Source organism: Equus asinus, chromosome X, assembly GCF_041296235.1.
Source record: "Equus asinus isolate D_3611 breed Donkey chromosome X, EquAss-T2T_v2, whole genome shotgun sequence".
NCBI classification, from domain to species: domain Eukaryota; kingdom Metazoa; phylum Chordata; class Mammalia; order Perissodactyla; family Equidae; genus Equus; species Equus asinus.
The window spans coordinates 91,664,691-91,688,374 of NC_091820.1; the positions used below are offsets into that span (position 1 = coordinate 91,664,691).

The 23,684-nt window shown below is 38.1% G+C and overlaps 1 protein-coding gene across 4 annotated transcripts in view; it reads left to right on the forward strand.

Moving 5' to 3' along the window:
- DIAPH2 (diaphanous related formin 2) overlaps positions 1-23,684 on the forward strand; it is an 815,896-nt gene that overhangs the window by 502,182 nt on the left and 290,030 nt on the right. For all 4 annotated transcript variants that reach the window (XM_070502007.1, XM_070502006.1, XM_070502008.1 and 1 more), the window contains one exon: positions 17,539-17,663. In XM_070502007.1, the coding sequence (XP_070358108.1) occupies positions 17,539-17,663 (125 nt within the window). The remainder of the gene's footprint in view (positions 1-17,538; positions 17,664-23,684) is intronic.

Sequence of the window (23,684 nt, forward strand, 5' to 3'; positions counted from 1 at the left end):
CAAAAGCAATTTCATTTTATGCCCATCGTGGAGATTGTGACTGTTTTTTATATTTGGAATAGCACTGTAGTCTCCTATTAATTTGTATTACTCTAATGCCTTCTATCCTAAAAATCTTTTGATTTGTGTTCAAGATGTTAGTCATATTCATTAGTTTCTAATTGCATTCTGTAACCTCTGGTAGCTTTGGGGACTTCAAATGTAATTGAAAGTTTTAATTTTAACTCATAGAATCAAGGAGTGATATGGTGACATCAGTGTTCAAAGAAGAAAATTTTTCCCCCAGAGGCATTCATGAGATGGATTGAAAGCGTGGAGACCAGTTGCCATAGTCTAACCTTTAGGTGACGTGAGCTTCCAAAAAGTGGCAGTTGCCAATGGAAAGGCAAAGATGAATGCTAAAAGGCATTTTGGAAAATAACGATGGATGAGAATTGGCAGCCGGCTAGATGTGGTTAATAAAAAGGATAAAGAATAAAAACTAACTCTGGTTTTAAGCACTGACAGCTGAAAGAATGGTGGGACCATTGGGGAAACCAGGACAATCAGAAATAGATTTTGGTTTCTGGGGGAAATCGGTTGCTCAGGTTTGGCTATGTTGCTTATAAGAATGTGGAATCCCCAATTGGATATGTTTATTTGGCATGTGACAAGAGATGAGTGCCCCTCAAATAAGAGGTTGCGACTTGCGTATAGTCCCGGAATCCTCAGCTTACACACAACAACGAAAACCTTCAAGGAAAAGCAATGTGTTAAGATAAAGAGTTTATAGGGAAAAAAGCAGAGGGTCTTGGGAATGCTGCCATCGAGATGGTGGGAAGAAGCGTAGAAGGCAGCAAATGAAACAAGAGAAAGAACAGTCCATTGCTCTACAGAACAAAAGAGATCTAGGGGCTGGCCCGGTGGGTGGCATAGCGCCTAACTTCACGTGCTCCACTTCAATGGCCTGGGGTTCTCCACTTTGGATCCCAGGCACTGACCTAGCATGGCTCATCAAGCCGTGCTGTAGCTTGATCAATAAAGTAAAATACAGGAAGATGGGCACAGATGTTAGCTCCAGGCCAATCTTCCTCAGCAAAAAGAAGAGGATTGGCAGTGGATGTTAGCTCAGGGCTAATCTTCCTCAAAAAAAGAGATTTATATTTGGAATTGAAGCAGCATTGTAGTATTGGTCTCAAATAATTTTTCTGTATGTCAGGTAGTCATTTCTTTTCAAATAAAAGATAGGAAATCTTCACAGTTATCACAATAAAAGTACCTAGAAATTTCCTGTTGTAAACTATGGGTCTCAAATGAATTGTAATTATTTTTATGAGTTGGTAGAATTCTAATAAATACAAGCATCCCTGCTGTAGAATAGATGCATTCTTGAAAGGTTTTCTTTGAAAAATACATCCCATGTTACCATGCCTTGCTTTCTAAATATTACCTTTATACGTAGAAACTTAAGAGAAAGAGTCAGGGAGCTGCTTTGGCCCCATCTTGTTGCCGACCACAATTTCCCTAGAGCAGCATTTCTAATACCATCAACTCAAGATTTTTATGTCACAATCACTATTCACAAAGAATTTTCACCGCACATTTGTATCTTTATAACCACTCTATGCGGTCAGCACGGCAGTGGTATGGCTCCTGTTTTACAACTGCGAAAACAGAGGCTCAAGGAAGTTTAAGCATTTTATCCAAAGTCATATGGAAAGTAAGCGGGACTCAGGTCTTCTGATTCCCAAACCAGCTTTCTTTTTGTTGTTTTCATGCTGTCCCACGTTTATTATATATTCCCTGGAGACTCCTGTAAGTGAAACTTGAGAATTTCATCAGAGCGAATCCTAAAGGTACGTGGTGAATTTGCTCTGTTTTACGGAGCAAAAATCTGTTTAGGTGAGATTTCATACATTAGGTGAGAGGTCTAAAGTGACTGTTTTACTGGGTTCTTCTGGATACATTTTGACGTATGTTAATTCTTTTAGGCTTTTTGAGTAAATTACTCTTGAAAGGGGTCTTACTGATACCCTCCAGAGGCCCAGAAGAGTTATTGGCTTACAAAACTTATGTAGATTGCACTCAGGAAATAGTTCACTCATCTCTTAACATCTGGATGTACTGTTTCATTTTTTTTTACCATTATGTATTCATATCTGAAAACTATGGCCATTTGAAAATAAATATGGTTAAGCAAACAGTGTGTATATGATTAAGAAAAATTCACTGTAGCTCTGACACTTTATAAAAAATGTTTAAGAAAAGAAAAAGAAAAAGCCTTCAAGTTTATAGCATCATGTTAAAAATATCCCAGTGTATCTCTGTAACTTGAGAATTCAATGTAATTTAAATAACTAAAAAACATTTTTACAGTAATACTCCATTCTCTTTCAACAGAATTACCAATTATTTTTATATTATCTACTTTGAAAATATGGGAAACAAAATTGTTCAAGATGTTTGGGTATATGTCGTTCTATGAACCAAAACACAGTTTTTGTCAATCTGCATTCCCCCAGAGAGATAATAAAATATTGCTCTGTGAAAATCTGATTTTCACCTTATGCTAATCATACTCTCTTCCTCAGACTTCTCCTACTCTCTTCTAAACATAACCCTCCATCAAAACAAGAAACGAAACAAAAACATCCTCCAAGAGAGAAAATTGCAAAAATGCGAAAGCAGTACAGAAACCAAGAAATAAATATGTTTATTTAGTAGAAAATAGGAGGTGAATGTTGATGACTCCGCCATTGAAAATGAGTCCTAGTCTACAACTAGGCCTCCAGGTTCCTTGGCCCGGATTCCATCAGCATGAACTTCTCTCCCTTTGAGGTCCCCATAAGCACGTAGACAATAGCCTTTGTCATCACATAGAACATGGCCGCCTCCAGGATCCAAGCTTTGAAATGTGCCTTTCTACCCACAACCATCCTCACCCAGCCCTGGCCTCTCAAGCCTGTCTGTTGGCCTCATTATGACTTTACCGTTACCCTTGCTATCCTCTCCCTTTTCTTCTAACCTATTAGTTCCCCTCTAGCGGCATTCGCCGTGTGACCTGAGCTATACATTTCAAGCCCACACAGTACCATAGAATCCCTACATTTTTCCTCAAGCTGCCCTCTTGTAGCCTTCTTTTGTGCAAACCCTGCTGCTCCTGTTGCTCTGTTCCAATTCCAAGTCCTGCATAGATGACAAAAGTCACACACACTGTCCACCTGATGGGCTCCACTATCCCATGATTTCTAACTTTAGGTTCCTAATGCAATTCAGATAGCTTTCCATTTAACTCTAATCCTCTCTTTTTTCCCCACAACAGCAATTCCAAACTGTGTTTGTTCTCTTCAACCCCCAAGTCCATCCTCCATACACCCAGAAGATCATCTTTTTGCATTTCTGAGAAGATCTCTTTCATTTACAGTCACATGTCTCAGAAATACATTAACCCTCTACCCTTTACAAATTTTCTTCCTCCCTACTCATTCTTTTTTTCTTTTTGGTGAGGAAGATTGTTTCTGAGCTAACATCTGTGCCAGTCCTCCTCTGTTTTGTATGTGGGATGCCACCACAGCATGGCTTGATGAACAGTGTGTAGGTCTGTGCCCAGGATCCAAAACTGTGAACCCCGGGCCACCAAAGTAGAGTGCGTGAACTTAACCACTCAGCCACTGGGCCGGCCCCCCTTGCTCACTCTTTAGTGCATTATAATCTGGCTGATACTCTCATCAGTTTATATGTCCTTCTATGTACTTGTTTTAACCTCCCAACAAAATTACAGGCTCCATGAGGACAGGGATGTGCTTTCCTCCTCTCTGACGTCCTTGTCCTTTGCTATTGCAATGTTATGCCATTAGCAGACACTAAATAACTGTGTGTTAAATTAAAGGTTTAGAAGAACTTCAGGTACCACGTTCAGTTTGTACGCGTCCCATGCTTGGAAATGCCACTTAAGCTTGCCCTTCCTTATTCCTGAGAGGGAGTAGAACTTATTGGTTAAGAGTGCACACTAGACTATATACCTTCAGGTACTGGCTCTGCCACCTACTAGGTAGATGACCTTGAGAAAATTATTTAATCTCTCTTTGGCTCAGATTCTTCATTTGTAAAATTGGGATAATAACAGGCTATATCTCATAGGATGGTTATGAGGATGAAATGAGTATGTGTGTGCACACACAGGTAACACTGGGCTGTGTAACTTGGCAGCTTCCTGAAATGTATTGGAGTAGTGATATAAACCCCATGTTAGCTACAAATGGGTCAATTACATAGGCTTCTTCTTGGCCAATTGTTAGATCTTTAGAAAAGTCTGAAAGGAAGGAAAATGTGGAATACTAGAGCATTGGATTTGGATCTGTCTGTTATTTTGAAAAGTGATAATTTGGCCGTTGAGATTGGATTTCATGTTGCTTTGTAGTGGCTGATTTTTCCTCTTCTACTGACTAGCTTAAAGAACCTGGCTTTGACTTTCTGCACGTATCTGTTGCTTTTGTAGTTTATTTACGTAATTTGAAGAGTTTTAAAATAAATTTTTCCAGGAGTGGCTTGATCCTGTCTGTGGTATTGTGCGAACTGTATAAAATATGCATTTGTTAGTCCTGTTAAATAATTATTCTATAGATGCAATTGGCAGAATAAATTTATATAGTTCACTTCACCTCATGGAATTTACAATATACATTTTACCCCCAGAAGGGTGAAAACAATCTTTGCAAAGAGACTCAATTGCATTGTGATTGTAGAGAAACCAGAAATCCAGAGACCTGGTCAGTCACTTTTGATTCTTCTCTGTCTCCATATCCTCAGGAGAGATCTGGACCGGGAAACTGCTGATGTCTCTCCCGATAGTTCATATTTATTAATCTAGAACATGAAGTGGTCTCCAGAGGCAGGGTGATAGGGGCGGGTGAAATGCGTGAAGGTGGTGTAAAGGTTGAAACTTTCAGCTGTAAGGTAAATACGTTCTGGGGATGTAATGTACAGTGTGGTGAGTATAGTTAACAATACAATGTTGTGTATTTGAAAGTTAAGAAGGTAGATCTTAAAAGTTCTCATCACATACAAAAACTTTGTAACTATGTGAGGTGATGGATGTTGACTACAAGGACTTATTGTGGTAATCCTTTAGCAGTGTATACATATATCAAATCGTTATATTGTACATCTCAAACTAATGCAATGATGTTATATGTCGATCAAGAAAGATAGGACACAGGTTAGCAAACTTTTTCCTCAAAGAGATATTGGTCAAAGGGCACAAACTTCAAGTTATAATATTAACAGTTTCTGGGGATGCATGGTGATTATAGCTAAAAGGAAACGGTAACTATGGGATGGAATAGAGGTGTTAGCTAACACTATGGTGGTAATCATTTTGTAATATATAAATGTATCAAATCAACACATTATAAACCTTAAACTAACACAATGTTGTGTGTCAATTATACCTCAATAAAACTGGGAAAAACAAACACCACCACCAAAATGAAAAACAAAAGACATAAGAGCTAGTAACATGAGCTTTTCTTTTTCTTTGCAATATGCAAGGTAAATCTTTTTTTTAATTAGCTAATAGAAAGTAAGTGTCTCTGGGAAGCAGGAAATAGGGGGCAGGAGACAGCAAGTGCTGTTTTCATAAGCAGACTTCCAGAATGATTTGACTCTTTAACCTATGTACATATATAACTTCCATAAAAATAAAAACTATGATTAAAACTCCTACAAAGAGGGGCCTGGCCCTGTGACCAAGTGGTTAAGTTCATGTACTCTGCTTCAGCGGCCCAGAGTTCACCGGTTCAGATCCTGGGAGTGGACCTACACACCGCTCATCGAGCCATGCTGTGGCGATATCCCACAAAGAAGAACTAGAAGGCCTTACAACTAGGATGTACAACTATATACTGGGGCTTTGGGGAGAAAAAAAAAGAGGAAGATTGGCAACAGATGTTAGCTCAGGCCCAATCTTCTTCACCAAAAAAACCCAAAAACCTTCCATAAAGAAATAATTAAAAGTTGCTATATTCTTAACAAAAAGAAAGAATGGGAGGAGGAGCACGAGGAAGTGTGGGAGAAGGGCCTTCAATGAAAATCAAAGATAAGAAAATGGAAATCCTCTATTTACGGGTCTTAGACGTATTGATCCTGTAAATGACGGGAGCACAAAAAGAACTGACATATATCTAGTCCTATACTGTCCTAGTTCATATGAGAAGAGCTTTGCATACATTATTTCATTTAGTTATCATGACCATCTTACAAGATTAGAATTGTTTTCCCCATTTCCCAGATCAGGAAACTAAGGTTCACAAAGGTTAAGTAACTTGCCCAGAATCACTCAGTAAGTAGTGGAGAAGGAATTCGGAATAGGTATGTCTGACTCCAAAGGCCATGTTTTTTCTACCACAACTTAGCACACCGCTGGATCACTGAAAGATTTTAAGCCTTACGGTGACAAGATCAGGGTTTGGTTTTGAAGTATAAGTCTGGCATAGGGTGGAACCAGATTTTATGATGCCATTATTGACTCATTTGGTTGTGTATTTCTGGGAGGACTAGTTGGTAGGACATATTGTTCGTTTGGGTTCCAATTCAGGTTCAACTGACGTTTAGTCAGACCTTCTGTGGGCTGGGCACTCTGCTAGGTGTGTTTTACCACATTATCTAAATTAATATTAATTGTGGTTGGATACTTTTTAAAAAAACTATAGAAACATGTTTTATAATGTTTGGTTCATTTGAGCTACTAGAAAAACTGTTTTGGAAGAGCACATGTGATGTCCAGGGCCAAATCTATTTTGTCAGTAAGTATTACCAGCATGACATCTGCTTGCGTGTCGTTGATGGAATTTGCTGTGAGCCCGTCTTAAAAAAGTTATTCTGCATCTTTTCAGCAGCCACCCATCTTCGGTATTGAAATAGTAAATGTTTTTGAGTTTGATGGGAAATTGGTAGATCTATATAATGAACATTAATTTCTAGTTGTCCCAGGTTGAAAGGCATGGCCATTTGGGTGGGTTTCTTATTTGAGGTTTTTTATCCATTACTGGCCTCATAGGAGAGATCCAGATCCTTTAGAAGTTGGCAGAATAATCCATGTCAAAGGACCATAATTGTTAAACCTTTATTTTAGAATACCAAAGGCTAGAGATTGCAGTGGCAAGTGTAACTTGCTGACTAACTGGAGGGATGAGCAATGATGGACCTTTTGAAACTGATGGAAAGTTAGATTTGTAAGAAGAAAATGTAAAGGGTAGGGCTTCTAGAAAGACTTTGTCACATCCACGGCAGCAACAGAATTACTGACTTGGGAACTGAAGCAGATGTGTGCGGTATCCCCATCCACTCAATATACTCAGGAGCAGTAATTATATTGTTCCACTGTGATTGAACAGGAAAACATTACTGTTGTCCTTAAAAGGAACAGTTCACTGATAAGAAACTCAGCAATTAATTGCCATGACCAGTCATAGAAAAACAACCAACAATGAAATCTAAAAACGTACATACCTTAAAAGAAGCTCGTAGGGGCCGACCGGTGGCGTAGTGGTAACGTTCACGTACTCCACTTTGGCAGCCCGCAGTTCACAGGTTCGGATCCAGGGCACAGACCTACACACCACTCATCAGCCATGCTGTAGTGGCGTCCCACATACAAAAGAGAGGAAAATTGACATAGATGTTAGTTCAGGGACAATTTTCCTCAAGCAAAAAGAGGAAGATTGGCAATAGATGTTAGCTCAGGGCCAATCTTCCTCACCAAAAAAAAAATAAAAAGCCTGTAGAGCTACATCCAGGAAGAAGATATACTTATTGTGAATACCTCAAGTGGAACCAGTGGAAGAGAGGGACCAAAGGATGAAACCTACGTTGTCTTGTGTTGGCTAAAACACCCTTAACCCTTCCCCTTGTACCAGTGTTAATGTGCCAATTATGTGCACTATGAAGGAAAAACAGTTGAATCTTTCAAATTTCTCCTTCTTTGAGGGAAATTCAGGCAGATATTTTCAGGGCTGTGTGCTTTAAAGGCCTGCAGCTTTTTGATTTAGTGTCCTCCCTCCTCCTTCAGAGGCAATTAGCTGTGTGGTTGTTATGGGCAACACTGGTTTCAAGAAAAGTGTAACAGCAAGACTTTTGGGGAAAAAAAAATAAGTCTTAATAGGAATACCCGTGGTACCTGTGCAAGTTTGGAGTAACTCAGAGAAAAGCAGTAAAGAGGAAAACTAGGAATAAATTACAAGCATAGCCCAGAGGAAAATGACCTTACCCAACGTCTAGAAATGTTTGTACTTGGCATGAGTCACGGATGCAGGAATTATTACCTAGATTTATGCAGCCAGAAAACTAACTGTGGACTAAATTATATCATGGTAATGTAATGAAACAATGTAACTGTTCTGAAGTAGAATCTGTATGCAAATACCTTCCTATTTCATGTGCCAGTTCAGACCTCTCTTCTGAGCTCTGGATCCAGATATCTAACCGCCTACTTGCCATCTCAACTTGGATGGTTCCTACAATTGATACTTCGTAGGTCCAAAGCTAAACCCTAGATCTTTCTCCACAAATCTCCCCTCCAAACATCTCCATTTCTGTTTTTCGTGCCAGAAACCCACAATCGTTCTTAACAATTCCCTCTTCCTTACCTCTCGCGTTTCATCCACCCCAAGCCCAGTCAGCTCTACCTCTAAAATACATCTGCAACCATATTTGGTGATCCTAGTCTAAGCCACTGTCATCTCCTGTCTAGATCATAATAATTGTTTCCTAACTCTTCTCCTTTGTTCCATTCTTGACTCCTTCCCTCCATTTTCCACATAGCTGCCAAAGTTATCTTTTTAAAAGCGTAAATTTCATCAACCTCTCCTACTTAAAAGCCCTTCAGTGCTTTCCCACTACTCTTCTGGTGAAACCGAAACTCCTTATCATGGCCTAGAAGGCCCTGCCTACCTCCTGAACCTTCTCTCCTCCTTGAATCCATTGTTTGCTTATGAGACAAAAATACCTAAAGTATAATAGATTTATGAGATGATGATACCCAGATAAAGCCTTGCTTTCTTTATGCACTGATTTGAGTGGTGAGGAATTTAGAAAATTATTACAATTATATCCTCTCATTGCTTTAGTTTACATTGTCATTCTCTTATCTGTGGCCATATAGGAATCCTATTAGTATCCCCAGTCAGTTAATGAATAAAGAAAATGTAACCATAAACTTACTCTCCTTCCAAGCATCTTTTATTTGACCTGTAACCCTACTGCCAAGCAGAACTGCTAATCCGGGTGGCACTAATGTAGAATGGACTCTAATGGCTCCGGCATCGTGACCTCAGCACTGACACTGATCTCAGTGTAGTCAATGGCAACCTGCATTCGCTTGGGGTGAAAGGTGATGGCACTGTCTATGTACATACCTGTGGACTTCATGCGTTAGACCTGTTCCAGAAAAACTTGGTAAAGTTTAAGAATAACTATGCTAAATCATGTACCTCCATTAATTTTCTGGATGAGTTCAGGAATACAGTTCATGGAAAACTTGGCCACAGTCACAAAAATTACACTCAAGAAGGCTAGCATTCTTTTTTTTTTTTTTGAGGAAGATTGGCCCTGAGCTAACATCTGCCACCAATCCTCCTCTTATTTTGCTGAGGAAGGTTGGCCCTGAGCTAACATCCATGCCCATTTTCCTCTACTTTATATGTGGGACGCCTACCACAGCATGGCTTAATAAGTGGTGTTTACGTAGGTCCGTGCCTGGGATCCGAGCCGGCAAACCCTGGTCTGCCGAAGCAGAGCCTGTGAACTTAACAGCTGTGCCACCAGGCCGGCCCCTAACATTCTTTTAATATAGCTTTATAGCTTTATGATGACAATATCTACATGTATTTAATTCTTATCAAATAGCATGTGGAAGAAAGTATTCAAATGGTTTATCAATCCATATAATCTTTCCACACCTTATTAATAAGGATATAATATACCAGGAGTAAGCATTCATGAATGCTTACACAAGAAGCAGGTAGTTGTCTTGGTGTGAAATAAACAGTGCTCATTTCTCACACCAGGCTCATCAGAACTTTGACGATGCTGAATGTAATTGTTTTCCACGTGTTTTTTCTTTGTGATCTTTTTCCATAATATTAATTATTACAGCTCAAAACTAAAGACACATATAAACATATACTCAAAATTCCAAATTTGATGAACTTATAATTTAGGATTTCTTAAATTAAGATTTTGTCTTTTCTGGTCTTAGTCAACAAGCCTCTATTTTCCATAGCCCTTATATTTCCATAATTATACTAATTTATGTTTAAGGCCTCCTATTTTAATATTAAGTAGCCTCCTTTCACAAGGTTCCTTTTACCATTAGTGTTCTAATTCCAAGGTGAAAGAAGAATGCATTACATAGATTTGACAAGTGAAGACATTAGTAAAGTAATGTCATAAAGGATTTATCAGCATTTGAAGGCTCTGGCAAGCTTTTCTGTTGAGAATACTGGTCCAGCCATTTACATAAAATCTCCAGGGGAGAACAATTCAGCATAGCTCAACCTCAGCTCAGTAAGACTTGACTTGACCCATTACAATTATTTCAGTTTGAGGGTGTGGACGAGTGAGCCATTTTATACTGCAAGGAAAACAAATGAGCTTGAAAAAAGCTGCTTCACGATGAGAACAGCAAGGCTGTATCCGGCTCCGCTTTGTGGAAGCTTCAGCTCGCATATGTACCTCCCCATCCTGGCCTTGAGCTAAGACTGCCAACAAGAGTAGGAGATTTCAGTTTGTTCTTTAGCCTTTGATTTAAAAATCCACACGTCTTATTTGCTGCAGGCAGAATAACAGTTGCAGGAAAGACAGCAGGTGAAAGAACTGTGGTTCTGCACGGGCACTGTGTCTGTCCACTGCTGGTGGTTTGGTGGTCAGGTCACAGAATTTTTATTGCAAATCGTTATTTTGAGGGTTTCACACTTGCCCTCCCTCCCCCTTTAGCCCCGCTGTCCTTTAGCCATACTTTCCATAGTTATTAGTAGCGGTTTTTTCTTTTCTTTTGTTTAGAAGGCTCCATTTCTTTATTTAAAAAAAAAAAAAAACCTTCAGACTGAGGTTTTCAGGCTGAGAACTTGTGCAAATGTATGAACCCAGGCACTGAAATATGCTCGGTAACGTTTTGAGAGTTTATGTTTAATATCGTTTCTAAAGCAGTTTTCATGTTTTCTGAGAGAAGTTCCTCTGCTCTCAACATCAGTTCAGGCCATTTATAAATCCAATTTAGAAAAACTGCACCTCATCCCTAAGGACACATGTTAGGGGGTAAAGGATGGCACTTGTGAACATGTATTGGAGACGAAATGTTTTAAAATTTCATTTAGAGGCCAGCCTGGTGGCATAGTGGTTAAGTTCGTGTGTTCTGCTTCAGCGGTCTGGGGTTTGCTGGTTCGGATCCCAGAGGTAGACATGGCACTGCTCATCAAGCCGTGCTGTGGCAGCATCCCACATAGAAAATAGAGGAAGATGGGCACAGATGTTAGCTCAGGGCCAATCTTCCTCAAGCAAAAAGGAGAAGAATGGCAACAGATGTTAGCTCAGGGCCAATCTTCCTCACCAAAAATAAATACATAAATTTTAGCAAGGATTCTGGTTAAATTGTGTTTTCCATTATGGTGACCTTTTAACAATTTTTACCCCTGAGAATCAGTCATTTTCTACAGATTGTTGTTGTTGTTATAGGAATTTCTGATTTGTGTGCCATTTACCACTTTCTTTAAAGGCTTAAGAAGTCCACGGTGATGAGCGTTTGCTATTGTTATTATATAAACACATTTGCTTCATTTCCATGTACAGCACTGATATAAAATGAAACTATTCACTTATAAATGCACTCGAGAAAGAACACAACTGTGCCTATTGTTCAGGCTGCTTGTAATGTCCTCTGCTTTTTTACGTATGCTTTCTGGATGAGTCACTTCAAAGCTATGCCGCTTAGCTGATGGTAATTCTTCAACTAGATATATTCAGTGAAAGGAAATTACAGGGTGCTTATAATCGTGTTTGGGCCTACTCACATACACACTTAGAAGAGTACATTTTTGGCCTTTCTTCGAGCAAAGATATAAGAAGTGTTGGGTTACTTTGTCAATGGGTAAAATTAATAGAAATATTTAATTCAGAGAAAAAAACTCTCAAGTTCCTGGAAACGCTTTTATATTTACCTAAAATTATACTTTCTGCTCATGGTGTAGAGAATGTCACCAGAGTCCTCTGATTTTTGTTTCCCCTTAAAAGCGTATCAGTTCTCTTATATACTGTGTAATTGAAGAATCTTTCCATTTAAAATTTCACTTAAAATGTTTATCTTACACTTTACTTTTCTTAAAATTATGAATTAGAGCAAGTCTGTCATTTAAAATGTTTTGAGTAAAAAATCAGGCCACTCTCATATATTTGCTTGAGGCCAGGAAAAATGTCTATGTATATTTTTCGACTGAAGTAAGTAGATAAATAAGATTTGTGAGGAAAGTTTCTCCCTACATATAACTCAAGAGAGTATACTGAGCTTAAAAGGTTATTTATGGAGTACAAGGAAGAAAGCTATAATAAAGAACCCGAGAGCTATAATTTAATTTTTTAGTGTTGTAATTCAGATTCAGTAATTCAGTAGCAGATGTAAAAAATGAAATGAGAGAAAAAAATTAAAGTGCCACCAGACTGACTAATCAGTCATTGAAAATGCCTGTAGTGGGAATTTACTCAGATAGAAAATGTTTGCACTGTCATTAAAGACTCCCTAATTTATATTAGTGAACTAATAGAATGACAGACACAAAAAACACCCTGAGGCCGAAGCTATGCGAGAGACCAGCATTTCTAATCCACTGTGGTATTTAAATGTTCTGGACCTCCAGCTATCCTATATCTACCCCTGCCTCCAGGAAGAATATTTTCCTCTCTCTCTCTCTCTCTCACACACACACAGACACCCTCAAGAAATATTAGAATTAGCGTAGGCTAGGACCTAATTAAATCGTTAAATAAGCAACACCGACTCTTAGCTCTTCAGATTGAAGCAAATGTGTTCAAGGCAAATAATCAGGCAGGTAAACACGTGTTAATTCTTTTCTAACACTTAAAAAAATCTGCTATCTTTTAGACAAGTCTAGAGAGCCGAAATAACTAAGTTTTAAATGTCTCCAGAGAAATACAGACTACTGCATAGGTTTTAATTTCCAGAAATCTTCTTTAAATTTGGCACTGGCTAATATCTCTGAGATTGGCTGTGCTTTGGTAGAATTGTCACTGGTCCTCAGACCTAGAATTCCATGTGCCCTACAGTGTGATGTGTGGTAAAACCTACAAAGAGAACACAGTCTAAGTTTGGTTCTCTCGATTAGAAAGACGAACTGGATTAAATTAAATCAGGCCGTAGTGGGGTAGCTGGCAGGGAATGACTGCTTTTTTTGTTCAAATTACGTCCAAATTGTTTAATTCTTGGTGGCGCTTATACAGTAGGAATTTGTCTATTGGAAGGTAGAGTATGGGGGAAGGATGGTGGAATATGGAATAAATGTTTAGAGATTACCTATTATGTACCAGGTCGAATGATAGGAACTTTTTATTTATCAAACCATTTAACTTGAATGACTACTCTTTAAGGAAGGTATTATTATCTTCATTTTGCAAGTGGGGAGATAAAAACCCCAACCCCGAGAGAGAGTAAGTAACTGGCTCAAGGTAATCCAACTGGTATTTGGTATGGCAGAGATTAGAACCTAGGTCGATCTGACTCCTAAGACCATGCCTGTCCCCAAGTATAAGTGACATGCCCTTGTGCCAGGTGGGTGCAGATTTTGTCTCAAGTTGCTGGCCTTCCAGGTGCTAGAGACACTGCTTTACATTTACAATTTCCTGAGAAGACACCGTTTGGCTCGTATCACACCCCTGCTTGAGAGCAGTACATACACCTCATAGAGTTTTTGTGAGGATCAAATGAGTTAATACATAGAACTACTTAGAATAATGTCTAGCACATAGTAAGTACTCAGTAAATATTAGTTAAAAGCTTAAGTAATGACTAACCCTTATACCTTAGGAAGATTAGTTGAAGGAACTGGTTGGTTGTAGCCTGGACAGGTCAAGAAGATGCGAGTGATACCTTTCCTATAAACTGGGGAGCAGACTCGATCAGTGTTGCTACAAGGCAAAATGAGGACTAATGGGTAAGAAGAGTTCAAGTAGGCTGATTTTGATTATAAGTCAACAAAAATGTTTCTAATCATACCAACTGTCACAAAGGGAATAAGCCACTTAGGATATAACAAATCCTCTGTTCTCGATCTAGTTTATGCACCACCCTAGCTTCACTGGGCACCCCTTCTGTGCCACCCTGCCCACAAAGCCTGGGCCACTTGTCTTGCTCGCCAACCAGAGCGGGAAGTAAACACCCCTTGAAACGGAATTTCACCCATGAGAGAATAGAAAAGGAGAAGCACCAGCGGTGAACTGCTCACCCCCTCTAACCAGCTCTTCCACGTTCCAGTTGTTTGGTTTGTCTTATCTGGAGACCAGGACTGACTACAGGATTAGGAAGGCCCAGTGCAGAATGAAAATGCAGGGCCCCATTTGAAAAATTATTAGGAATTTCAAAATGGCGACCACAAAGCATTAAACAAAGTACAGGGCTCTTTTAAGCGTGGGAGCCTGTGCAACTACACAGGTCACGTGCCCATGAAGTTGGCCCTGATGGAGACAGCCCGAGACACTAAACTGCCGGCTGTATTTTCTGTAAAACTGTGGCAGTTCAGTCACTTGCTGTCTCGTATTTGCTTTTGTCCCTTCTCCCTGGGATTATGCCCCACCCTCACTCCCCAATAAGGCCTTAACCTGCAGGCTTTATTTTAGGCTCTGCTTTCCAGGAATGTGGACTATGACTCTGTGCAACCTGAGTTTTTACAACTTGAGAGGCTGGTCAAAATCCCCTTTACTGTCACTTCTAACTCGAAGATACCGTAATTCCACCAATTTCAGGCTATACATTTTCTATAATGGTATTGTTTGTTTAATGCAGCCATAAATTTGCATGTGGGCTAGAATCCTTGGATTATTACATCTCTAGTATTTTATTCCCTTTTGTTCATGTATAATATTAATAATTCGTTACAGAGGAAGAGTAGGGGAGCCTAATAAAAAAGGTGTCCCTTACTTCTCTTCCTCATCCCAGTGCCTCACTTTCCCATTTGTCGAAGCATTTCCTGCAACCCTGCCTTCTCTACATATTATTAGACAGACTTCAACTTCCTGTTTCCTTTCCATACTTGCATAATAATTGATGTGGTAACTTTCAGTCATTATGATTGTATCTAACCTCTACCTGCACATTCAGTTGCAGAAGTAGGCATACATTTAAATCAGAACCAAAAATTATTGAGATACACATATTCATTCAACAAACCTTTAATGGGTACATGCGTGATGAGTACTGACGGAAAAGCGAATTAGATAGATAGATACGGATTAGAAGTAGATACGGATCTTACCACTAAGTAGCTTGAGTTTTTATAGTGGACACTGTTTATGTACACGAAACAAAAATAAGTCTCGTTCAAAGCAAAAAGTGATGTGTGGAAGATCACTTAACAAAAGTGCCTGTAAATGGTAGAGAATCTGGACTAGAGCTCTGGAGGGATTTATGGAGGACTAAAGATTCAACATGTGGAACTGAGGTGGACAGATTTCTGGAAAATATTGTTCTATTCAGAATTCACCTTTAGAGTAAAACGCAATTTCACTGGATTAAAAACACTGTCTCTTGTTATTTGAGACAACTAGACTTTTGTGTGCAGAGAAACTTGATTAGGGTGTTTCTGTATTGAAACTTCAGAAGATGAATTTTCATCATCATCCCCTTTTTACTACTGGAATTGCTATTGCTTTTGTTGGGGGATTACTATTGCGACCTAAACCTGGCCGAAAGTTATTATGAGTTCATTTCTTCCGTGAAACCTAAGTGACGTAAACAACTCGTCAATTTATATCTTCAGCTTTTCAGTCAAGAAAAGGAGGAAGGAAAACCTTTTGAATGATTAGCGAGAATCTACTGGAAAAACCCAAGTGAAAAGCTTCAGTTTTAAAGTCAGAATGATTTCCTCCACAGCAAACTCATTCTTTAAATAAGGGAAGCAATGATTCCCAAGCCATTAGCAAATTTTTGGCAAGACAAGACTCTCTTAAACTTCTCCAGTAAAGAATAATTTCCAAGATGTTGTCAGATCTAAACAAATGGAACTAAATTGGACAGAACTTTGGGGACTGACAGAGTGATAGAAAAAAAAAATGATTTGTCTTTAGTGTTGGTGTTTGATTTTCAGTGTCTTGAATTTCCATGTATATTTAGGGCAGTTTCTCCTCATTGAGTTATAAAGGTGTGTTCGTCAGTGTGATGAATTTGGATCAGTAGGGTTTGGCTGAAATTTGCCAGAGGGTAGATTTTGTCAGTCTCTTCAATTTTTCATTGTAATTCTGATATGCCTCTGAATGAGACCAAAATTTACTTTAAAAAACAATAGAAAACAATTGTAATATTATTCTATTTCTGTTTCACGGTCCTTTAATGAAAAGAGCAGTGTTCCAGAGGCCTGGATTGAAAAACCAATGTTGCAGGCTACGTATCAAATTCTAATACTTAGCTTGTCTTTTCACCTAAAACCCTGCCCAGTGCTGTTGATATTGATAGAAGTGTCTTCATACATAATTGGCCTTCATGCAGGAATGGAGTATCTATAAAATGGTATAAGTTAAAAAAAAAAACCTCTGTGAAAAGAAGGCATCATAAGAGATCTGGAAAGTGTGCATGTATTTAAGAGCAGTTTGAATAGAATACTTAAAATTATTGGTTGTCAATGAGAAGAGAAAAAGAAAAGTGCAGAGAATGTTAGGGGTAATTAAAGCAACTAATGATAGTGTGTGAGTGCACGCTGAAGCTTTGGGGGTGTGTCTGTGCATATGCGTTTGCTGGGGTTTGCTCTAAATTCTCTCTATTTATCAACAGCTATTTTTCACATCTCTGCGAGTATGAAAATCACTGAAGACCGGAACTTTTACCGTAGATGTTGGTTTATAAAAACCAAGATATTTCAACAAAAGAAAAATATTTGATCCTTTTATGTAATTTAACCTTAAATCATTTATATAGCCAAGAACATGCATTAATAAGATACAATCTCTTTGAACCATAGTTTCTCTTTAATCTTCAAATTAGATTTTAAAGAATGAAATATTAGGAATTCCATCAATGAATTTAAATAGAAATGGATTCATTTGAACTAATGGCTGAATAAAATGGTGACATTCTCATATTAAACATGATGATTCGGTGTATTATATTACACATTTTCACTTATTTCATGGAGGATAGAATTTTTATGAGCAGTAATTCAGAAAAATGTGAGTTGACTTCACGGAACTATTTTCCACATTAAAAAAGTACTTTGATACTGTTTTCTTTTGGTTGTTTTGTGGAACACCTGATAAAATATTCTAAACGCTTTGCACATTGTTCTTTAGTTTCAGCTCAAATTCTCAAGAGCAACCTTGGAGCAATGGAACAGCAAATTCTTCATCTGGAACGTGACATCAAGAAATTCCCCCAATCAGAAAATCAACATGATAAGTTTGTGGAAAAGATGACGATATCCTTTATTTGTTTAAGCATTTCATTTGTTCATTTCTGTGTGTGTCTGTTTGTGTATCTGTCTCTCTATCCATCTATTTACTATGTGGTTAGTTCTAAACTTACCGGTCTGTTTATACTGTCTGGATGAATTTGTGTATAGGCTGTGTTTATATTTGCAGCATAAATTTTAGTTCATGGTTTTTCGAATCAGGTAGACTAGGGAAGAGAACAACTGTATAAGAAAAAATGCCATTTCTCAAAGGAGAATTTCATTTGAAGGTCCACAAGATATGAGAGGTAAGTCTTACGAAGCTTGATCACACACAAAACAGAACAAAGAATCTCCTTATGTAACCAGTTGCTTAAAGGAAATGATCAACAGGAGAAGAATTTTGTTTGAGATTTTTTTTTTTCTCTTGGTGTGCGTGCAAGTATTCTCCGAAGGCACGTGTATTTTCAAGGGCAGAGTATGACTATTATCAGTAGACTGAAAGGATTGTGAGGATAAAATGGACGCGTGGATGGATGGATGGATGGCCTGATGAGTAGATTGTATATTTAAATAAATCGTAGTAGCTATCTATATCACATTAAGCATTTCCTGCTAAATAAATGCTTTTAAACTTTGATTTTTACATAGAGTATATTCATATAAATTACAGAAATATATGAAAGGAGGACTTGACAAATAGCATTTAGCTTGAATTGTTTAATGTTAAATCTGGTGTCTAAAGATAAACTACATTGGAGCTGGTATTTTTTTCTCTATTTTCGTTTTCAAGAGTTAAAGCTATATCCTCCTCTTCTGGGTTTAAATAAATATCTTGAACTGCAGATTGATTCACCATTTTAGATCTCTAGAGGGAATAAATACTGTAAATTCTTTATCTGATAATAAGTAAATTCCTTCAACAACTCTATGGCAGTCACCTTGTTTCAAGGTTAAATCTATTGCCTTTTTCTTCTATGATATGCTTTCTTTCCTGCCCAACTTGGAAGTGAACGGTACTAAAGTCGAATTACTTGAGAATGGCAATTTAGATTTACGTGACAATTTTTTTTCTTTCTCAGTCTTTTGGTTCATGAATTAATACCCTGTTTCGTGTGGTCCTTTAGTGATGCTGAGTACTTTCATAAATAGGAATATTAGAAACATAAATTTCTGGGTAATTAGAGGCAGGAAATCCTCAAAAATAACCTTGGATTGCATAACTGCTCACATTGGGATACTTAATGTGAAGATTTAACTTTACTGCTGATTAGATTTTTCTTTCAAATATGTTATATTGTCCTGTGGCTGGAAACACTGCCTACATTTTTCAACTTTTGATTTTGGTTCTTGCCTCATATATTTGAATTTAATTCCCAATCCCCTTGTTCTTTCTAACATTTTTCTTCTACAGTTGGCTTATGGCCACACAACAGCTTGCAACATTGAGGAGTCTTTGTTGCTCATTTAGAAAAAGAAAAGTAATTTCAAACCCTCATGAACTTGGCCTAGACTCTTTATTTTATTTCTCTCTTTATGCAGGTAATTAAGCACTTTAAAATGAAAATCCAGAGCCTTCTGTATCTGTATTTTACAGATGAATGGTTATTCTTCATTTAAGTGGCACTAAAGTGTGACTATTTGTCCACAAGGGGATTGAAAACTATATTAAAATGTATGGGGCTGTTGCTTTGCATATCATGTTTTTTTAAAAAAACAAAATATACGGCAATTTATTTTAGAGGAAAAGTTCGAATATTGAGTTGAGTTGGTTAAAAAATCCAAATTAGTGAATTACGATGATAGAACCTGTTACTCAAATTGTTCTTGCTTTGGAAGGCTCCTTGGGCCCCCATTGAGAGTTTCAACCTTCTAGAAAATGACAAACAAAGTGCATGATCATCATATGGATCTATATTATATGAATTCTGGTGCCTACTTAGCATTTTTTTCTAGTTCTCTGGCAGTTCAAAAGAGAAGGATATTTTATTGCGGAATACTTGATTCTGTTTTAAAATTAGAATCATGAGTTTCTTTCTAGTATAGGATTCTTTGTACTGGATGATCTTTCCAATCTTTCTGGCCCCTGCCAATAAATTGTTTTGCTTCCGGTCATTACCCTTTAAACTGAATAACTACAGGCACAAGTATGGGAATAGTTTCCCTTGAAAGTAACCTTAACTACTTAAACAGTAATCTCTCTGCAAGGACTGTGAGTTCAAAAACTGAATAGCACTGCCACACCTCTGGGCTTTCAGAACAGCATCAGTGCTGGAGTTAGCAGCAATTGCATGAGACTAGACATCAACTAATATGCAGGTTGAATATTCACCAACTCCAGGTTGGACTATGTCCCATAGCACCATATGGGACTTACTCTTTCACAGTATTGATTGAACGCTTATAATATGCTAAACATTGCCAGGCCGTGAAAATACAACAGAGCACAAAATAGAAAACTTGACCTCAAGCTGCTGACAGTCTGGCATTTACACGCTTCCCTGTCTTGCTGTCCCCACGGTTGAGGTCATGTCTGGTGTGTTAATTTCTGTATGTCGGTCATGATGCGCAGCACCTGCCAACATGTCGGCACTCACTATGTGTTGAATCACAGAACGTTATAGCTGGAGACAATGGAGATCATCTCGTCCAAGTTTCTGCTTTTACTCAGCACTTCAGAAGGGAACAGTGGTAGGCTGTGCTTATAGTTATAAAACTTTTCTTCATATATATCTTCCTAGGATCTGGAGTAACATTGAGTCACCTTTGTAGAGCATGCATGTACAGTGTAACCAGTTTTGGAAGGAATACTCCACACCTAAGAATAGCCAGTGACTTTAGAAAGAAGCTCATCACCTCTGTCTGCCTTTTTCTCCTCAAATCGGTTGCTTGTTCTGACTCAAAAAAATAGATGGAAAGAATAAAATAAGGAAAACTAACTTTATACAAAATACCATTTTATACAAAATGGGGAGAATGGAGAAAATTCTCTTATAAATTGTAGTAGGGAGGATCAAAGAGTGTGGTCTATAATGGAGATATATATATATATATATATATATATATATATATATATATATATAGTGCTATATATATTGAAACACGTATTGTCTAAAAATCTACATAACCATGTGGGGAAATTATTAATAATATCCTGAATTTTTTAGAAAGCAAAGTTCTTTGTATTCTTCATGCTGCTATTATGCTCATCATAATAGTATTGCAAGTTTCTAGTTCAATTGTTTGTACAGTGAATTGAAATAGAATCTATAAATGATGACAATCACTCTTATTTATTGAATGTTTACTATTGTAGGGGAGGAAGAGAATTCCTCTGCCCATTCTAGATCCTTCTGGCTGGTCTACAAATTAAATTGACATGAGACAGAATAATAGGAGAAAATCAAACAAAGCTTTGTAACATGTATACATGGGAGAAAGCCCGGAAAACTGGGTAACTCGCCAAAATGGCCAAGGCTGCCAGCTTAAATACCATCTTTAGCTAAAGACAAAGGAGGGTGTTGGGGGTAGTGGTTTGGGGCTTCAAAGGGGAGGAAGGCCATTCCCATGGAGATGGAAAAGCAGATATTTGGTAGATACGAGGGGCTTAGCAAGGAGCCTCACGGTCTATCCGTACCCAGAGTAATCTATGGTGATGGCCTGTCCTGGGGACAGGCCATTTATCTTAAATTTCTTTTAGGCAATTAGAGGGGGAGGTCAAAGTTTCTTTCAGAGTCTTTTGTTCTTAAAAATAATCAAGGCAAGGCACAGAGACACATTTTGGGGTGGCCAATTCTAATCCCCCACATTATGTATCAGACACTGCCTACTTTTACATACTTAAGCTTTTGAAAAGTGTTCTTTTATTAAATGAGGAGTATTTTCCATATCTGATGATGAAATTGACCACCATTGTTTCTGTGTCATTGTAGTGAGCTCAAGTTGTGTCAGGGTAACTTCAATAACTGGTAAAGTTATTTGCCATGGCCCTGTTGTTTTTAATTCATCAATTTCTAGAGGTCATCATTTTTTATCTTTTAAGGTTACCAGGAATTACATAGTCTGTGCCTGTGTGTAGCACCTATTGCAAATATTGGTTTGGTAATGTTCAGAATCACATGTGGTTTCAAAGTTTTGAAAAATAACCCATGCTTAAGGGAGGTGAGAGGGAACATTGGGAATAGACTTCTTGATCACTAGGCCTGTTCTCTTTGACTTGACGTTATATGTAGATTCTGATTTTTGCAGCTTTTCTTTTCTTGACCAGCGTGACTGCGAAAGTTTCTTCTTTTAAAAAATTTTTGAATTTTATTTGTGTTTATTTATTCTCCCCAAAGCCCCAGTACATAGTTGTATATTCTAGTTGTAAGTCCTTCCAGTTCTTTTGTGCAAGCTGCTGCCACAGCATGGCTACTGACAGATGACTGGTGTGGTTCCATGCCTGGGAACCAAATCCAGGCCATGGAAGCAGAGTGCACCAAATTTTAACTGCTAGGCCATCAGGGCTGGCTCTCTTTCTTTCTTTTTTTTTTTTTTTCTGTCTTTTTTCTTTTTTTTTCCTGTGTTTTTTCTTTTTTTTTTTTTTTTAAGATTGGCACCTGAGCTAACATGTGTTGCCAAACTTCTTTTTTTCTTCGTCTTCTTCTCCCCAAAGCCCCCCAGTACATATTTCTGTATTCTACTTGTAGGTCCTTCTGGTTGTGCTGTGTGGGACACTGCCTCAGCATGGCCTGATGAGCAGTGCCATATCCATGCCCAGGATCCGAACTGGTGAAACCCTGGGCCACTGAAGCAGAACATGCAAAGTTAACTACTCAGCCACGGGGCTGGTCCCCCCCCCCCCTTTTTTTTTTTTTAAATCAAAGCATCACTTTTGCTTACTGCTCCTTGCTTTTTCCAACAGGAAAGAAGACCATTCTTAAAAGAGAGCTTCTTAGACTTTTAAATATGTGTTGTGGTCCATTCTTAACATCTTAAATTGTCTAAAATTACACTAACCACCATGTTGACTTTACTGCTTATATCCTGTTGACAAATTTCTTACAACATTTACTCACATAGATTTTGTCAATAGCAGGGCTGTTTATTGCCCAAAATCGGCTTAGTTTTTTTATTGACTGCTGGCTAAATCATTTCACCAACTGGAGGACAGGGAACGACTGAGCAGTAGGGGCACCATTAACACATTGACAAGAAGAGCGGACAGAATGTTAATGACATTAACACCCTGTCAACTAACTATCAACACCTGGGATCTCCTCATAGTGGGAGGGAGAGCCATCTGAAGTGGTTAAAAATCAAGTTACTGAGGAAGCACATTGTCCTTCTCAGACCATTCAAAACAGATTTGGGGTCTCCACTGCACTGCAATTATGTGAATTTTTATTCCACTATTCTTTATTATGAGAATAATTTTTAGAAAGATGAAAAAACAGAGTTATTAGTCAACCATGGCAACATTAATCGCTTCTGAGAACATGCCAGTAACGGGTTTTAGTGAGATGATCAGCCACATTTTGTAAAGTAGATGCCATATGAAACTGACAAAACAAAAACAAAAAGAAACCTCAAGAGCAAAGCTGTTTTTCGTTTTTCTGTGAATGTAGTAACCCAGGCTATTTTCTAGCTCCCAAAAGAAAAAATCGAGAACTTCAGACTAGACTGGAGGGAAGTTAACTGGCTCTGACTCTCTCTCCTTACCTTCAGTTGCCTGCTGGTCTCAGACTCAGAAAATTAGGAAGTTCAAAGCAAAACTTTCTTTATGAAAGTGCACAAGGAGAGAGGAGGCAGGATAAACAAACAAACGAACAAAAAAGCCTGGTCAGTAATGGACATAACGCAGACACTGAAATGTATCCATTGTGTTTTAGAAAACCACATGGGGAGAAGATTGCTTTTTGAAAAAGGAAGACTGTTAGCAGTCCTTGAAATGTACACTCTTTGTAATGGTATTGGGAGTTTTTGTAGTTCAATTATTTGTGCACTGATTTGAAATAGAAAGTGTAATCATTTATAATAATCAAAATAAAAATGATAATAAAATAGTAA